Source organism: Borostomias antarcticus (genome assembly GCF_949987555.1).
Source record: "Borostomias antarcticus genome assembly, contig: scaffold_656, whole genome shotgun sequence".
NCBI classification, from domain to species: Eukaryota; Metazoa; Chordata; class Actinopteri; order Stomiiformes; family Stomiidae; genus Borostomias; species Borostomias antarcticus.
This window is the reverse complement of record NW_028175575.1, coordinates 12,501-17,125: the sequence shown is the minus strand read 5'-3', so window position 1 is coordinate 17,125 and position 4,625 is coordinate 12,501. Positions and strand designations below refer to the sequence as shown.

The 4,625-nt window shown below is 52.2% G+C and overlaps 1 protein-coding gene across 1 annotated transcript in view; it reads left to right on the top strand.

Annotated features, from left to right (window-relative positions):
- Window positions 1-380: 380 nt before the first annotated feature.
- Window positions 381-4,625, top strand: part of sema3b (sema domain, immunoglobulin domain (Ig), short basic domain, secreted, (semaphorin) 3B) — a gene marked incomplete at both ends in the record, with an annotated part of 16,707 nt that continues 12,462 nt past the window's right edge. The window contains 3 exon segments of the mRNA XM_084463302.1: window positions 381-558; window positions 1,441-1,598; window positions 3,943-4,005. Of these exon segments, the coding sequence (XP_084319428.1) occupies window positions 381-558; window positions 1,441-1,598; window positions 3,943-4,005 (399 nt within the window).

Genomic DNA, 4,625 nt, shown 5'->3' with positions numbered 1-4,625 from the left:
CTGCTTGGTAAAGTCGGTCTCTCTCCCTCTGTTGTTTTTAGGTTCCTATCCCAGCGTGAGGCTTCACCCTCACCACAGAACAGACAGGGAGGACGGAACCAGAGAACCGGGGAACCTCGGAGAACCTCCACAGAACATAGAGGAACGTCAAAGAACTGGACATCGTGGAACTTCAGAAGACCAGGAGTTACGACAACCACTAGCAGTGATAACCACTGCTCGATCAGGACTGAGCCGAACCAAACAGAGCTCCAACCAGGCCAACGCCAGGCCAACGCCAGGCCAATACCAGGCCAGAACCAGGCCAATACCAGGCCAATACCAGGCCAGAACCAGGCTAGGCCAAGCACCAGACTACTGTGTGTAGCCGGTGTGCCGAGATGATGACCATAATGATGATGATGGCCATGACGGTGACCTGCAGCTCACTCCTCCTGCTGGGCCTGATGACTGTTCAGGTCTCGTCCTCCAGCCCACGATCTTCATCCTCCCCCTCCTCTTCTTCATCTTCAACTTCATCCTCCTCCTCCTCACCACGCATGAAGCTCTCCTACAAAGGTAAGATTATACTTGCCTTATGCACATTGTTTCATTGTTTGTGTGTGTGTGTGTGTGTGTATGTTGATCTGTGTACATCTGATCCCCCTCAGCGGTAGAAACAATTCCAAATTGGTATATGATCCCCCCCCTTCTCAACACCCACCCCACGCTCCACTCCATGCGTTTGGCCTCATGCCGCCATAGCGAACCCAGCTGAACGAAGCCAGGTTCAGGACAGGTTCAGGACAGGTTCAGGACAGGCTCAGGACAGGCTCAGGACGGACTCAGGACTGGCTCAGGACAGACTCAGGACAGGTTCAGGACAGGTTCAGGACAGGTTCAGGACAGACTCAGGACAGGGTCAGGACAGGGTCAGGACAGGCTCAGGACAGACTCAGGACAGGGTCAGGACAGACTCAGGGGGGCACGCTTACTGTCCAGGGGGAACGGTGGAACGGGCGGGGTGGCATGACGCAACTGGAGGAGGCAGAAGAGACGGGGTACGGCAGGGCACAGGGACCACACGGGGAAGGCTAGGAAACACAGACTAGGAAACAGCACTAGGATAGCAGGAGGCGCTGGATACGTAACCAGGTGCAGAGCGGAAGTGTAGCCTGGGTACTTGGGTCGGAGGTCATGAGGGGGCAGCTGACAGGTGCGGTGATGGGAACGGAGCTCAGGTGTGAGGCGAGGACGCGCCGGCCGCTGGAACGTAGCCGGGAGCACAGCTGGCGAGCGGCCCGGGGCACCCGGGACGTGGCTGGGGGCGGCGGAAACGGCACGAGGGGCAGGAGAGGGCGAGCGCCCCCAGGACGGTGGAGGTGGAGGCGCCGTAACAGGCATGGCACACTGTATCTAATATAAAACCTATTCATGTGTGTGTGTGTGTGTGGGTGTCAGAGCTGCAGCAGTTCAATGGTGTGCGGAGGTTCGAGCTGGAACGCTCCTGCTGCTTCAGCTCACTCCTCTTGGACGAGGAGAGGGGCCGACTCTTCGTGGGCGCACGCAACTTCCTGTTGTCCCTTAGCCTGGACAACATTGGCAAGCAGGAGCACAAGGTCAGCCCACCTATCAATCAAACACACCTGTCAGTCAATCGCACCTGTCAATCAATCACACTTGTCAATACAAGCGATAAATCTATTATTCCATCAACCTGGGATTCCACAGACTCAAATAAAAGCTCTGCTGTCCAGTAGAGAAGAAGACCGAGGTTTGGCCTGCAGTGATCTATTGGTGATCTAGTGGTTGGGTTTGTAGTGATCTATTGGTGATCTAGTGGTTGGGTTAGTGGTGATCAAATGGTGATCTAGTGGTTGGGTTAGTAGTGATCTGGTGGTGATCTAGTGGTTGAGTTAGTAGTGATCTAGTGGTGATCTAGTGGTTGGGTTAGTGCTGATCAAATGGTGATCTAGTAGTTGGGTTAGTAGTGATCTAGTGGTGATCTAGTGGTTGGGTTAGTAGTGATCTAGTGGTGATCTAGTAGTTGGGTTAGTAGTGATCTAGTGGTGATCTAGTGGTTAGGTTAGTAGTGATCTATTGGTGATCTAGTGGTTGGGTTTGTAGTGATCTAGTGGTGATCTAGTGGTTGGGTTAGTAGTGATCTAGTGGTGATCTAGTGGTTGGGTTAGTAGTGATCTAGTGGTGATCTAGTGGTTGGGTTAGAAGTGATCTAGTGGTGATCTAGTGGTTGGGTTAGTAGTGATCTAGTGGTGATCTAGTGGTTGGGCTAGTAGTGATCTAGTGGTGATCTAGTGGTTGGGCAAGTAGTGATCTAGTGGTGATCTAGTGGTGGGGCTAGTAGTGATCTAGTGGTGATCTAGTGGTTGGGCTAGTAGTCATCTAGTAGTGATCTAGTGGTGATCTAGTGGTTGGGCTAGTAGTGAGTGGTGAGTGGAGGGTGAGGATGCTGAACTCCAACCTCCAGAGAGGGACGATCACAGGGTCATCGGTCAGGGGCCAGAGGTCATCATAATTTGGGGGTTAGGTAATCACATACACACACACACACATGCATACACATGCACACACACACACACACACACACACACACACACACACACACACACACACACACACACAGACACACACTTTTAGCCTGTGTCTTGGCAGGACAGGACCAGTAGCTGGTCATTGCCCTTGTAGACTCTCTCTAATACTATCAGACATCATAAACTACCACAGATTTACAGGCACCTTACACACTATTGGATTAAACATAGTTTACCCTAATCTGTCTGGTAGAATATGAATCACACACACACACACACACACACACACACACACACACACACACACACACACACACACACCCCTCTAAGCCTCAGTGGTAACAGAGTGTGCTCCCGGCTGACAGGGTGAAATACGAGTGCGCTGCGTTCGACTCAAACCCCTGCTGTTGGTTTTGAGGTTTGGGTGCATTTGATTTACGGCCTGTGTTCAGGCGGGGACATGTGGCTCCCATCCCATCAGTCAAACTGGTTGTGTGTTCTTAACAGGAGGGGAGAGGAGGACTGAGGAGAGGAGAGGAGAGGAGAGGAGAGGAGAGGAGAGGAGAGGAGAGGAGAGGCGAGGAGAGGCGAGGAGAGGAGAGGAGAGGAGAGGAGAGGAGAGGAGAGGAGAGGAGAGGAGAGGAGAGGAGAGGAGAGGAGAGGAGAGGAGAAGAGAGGAGGGGAGAGGAGAGGAGAGGAGAGGAGAGGAGAGGAGAGGAGAGGAGAGGAGAGGAGAGGAGAGGAGAGGAGAGGAGAGGAGAGGAGAGGAGAGGAGAGGAACAGGGGAGAGAACACAGGAGACAGGGGGATAAGAGAGAGAGAGATAGGAACAGGGGAGAGAACACAGGAGACAGGGGGATAAGAGAGAGAGAGAGAGAGGGACAGGGGAGAGGACACAGGAGACAGGGGGATAAGAGAGAGAGAGAGAGAGAGAGGGACAGGGGAGAGGACACAGGAGACAGGGGGATAAGAGAGAGAGAGAGGGACAGGGGAGAGGACACAGGAGACAGGGGGATAAGAGAGAGGGAGAGAGAGAGAGGGACAGGGGAGAGGACACAGGAGACAGGGGGATAAGAGAGAGAGAGAGAGGGACAGGGGAGAGGATACAGGAGACAGGGGGATAAGAGAGAGGGAGAGAGAGAGAGGGACAGGGGAGAGGACACAGGAGACAGGGGGATAAGAGAGAGAGAGGGACAGGGGAGAGGACACAGGAGACAGGGGGATAAGAGAGAGAGAGGGACAGGGGAGAGGACACAGGAGACAGGGGGATAAGGGTTTTTTCAGCAATGTCCCTCAGGGTGCAGGGCAGGTCTGTCCCTGTCTGGGGTCGTGACCTCAGGCATACCTCCACCCTTCCGCCTCCTGTCTCCCCCTGACCTTCGACCCCTGACCCAGCCTGTCTGTCTTACAGATCTACTGGCCCGCCCCCGTGGACTGGAGGGAGGAGTGTAACTGGGCAGGAAAGGACATCAATGTGAGTGACGCTCCTCTCCAGCTACCAGATAATAATAAAGATTATGTTTATAGGTCGCTTTAACTCACAATGTCTGTGTGACTATAGAATTTCTGTGTGACTCTATAAAATGTCTGTGTGAATGTCTGTGACTCTATAGAATAATTGTGTTCATTTATTTATAGAATACCTGTGTGAATTTCTCTATAGAATGTGTGTGAATGTGTGTGTGGCTAGAGAATGTCTATGTGACTTAATTCATTTTTTTCAATTCCAAGGCTTTATTGGTGTGAAGGTTTTAATAACACTTTTGCTAAAGCAACAACGTACAAATTGGCCAAGTAATATGCAATACAGAGTACCAGTAATACGTTATCAATGGATCCAGTAAGCATGCTGCAGGTCTCTCTCTCAGTAAGCATGCTGCAGGTCTCTCTCTCAGTAAGCATGCTGCAGGTCTCTGTCTCAGTAAGCATGCTGCAGGTCTCTCTCTCAGTAAGCATGCTGCAGGTCTCTCTCTCAGTAAGCATGCTGCAGGTCTCTCTCTCAGTAAGCATGCTGCAGGTCTCTGTCTCAGTAAGCATACTGCAGGTCTCTGTCTCAGTAAGCATGCTGCAGGTCTCTCTCTCAGTAAGCATACT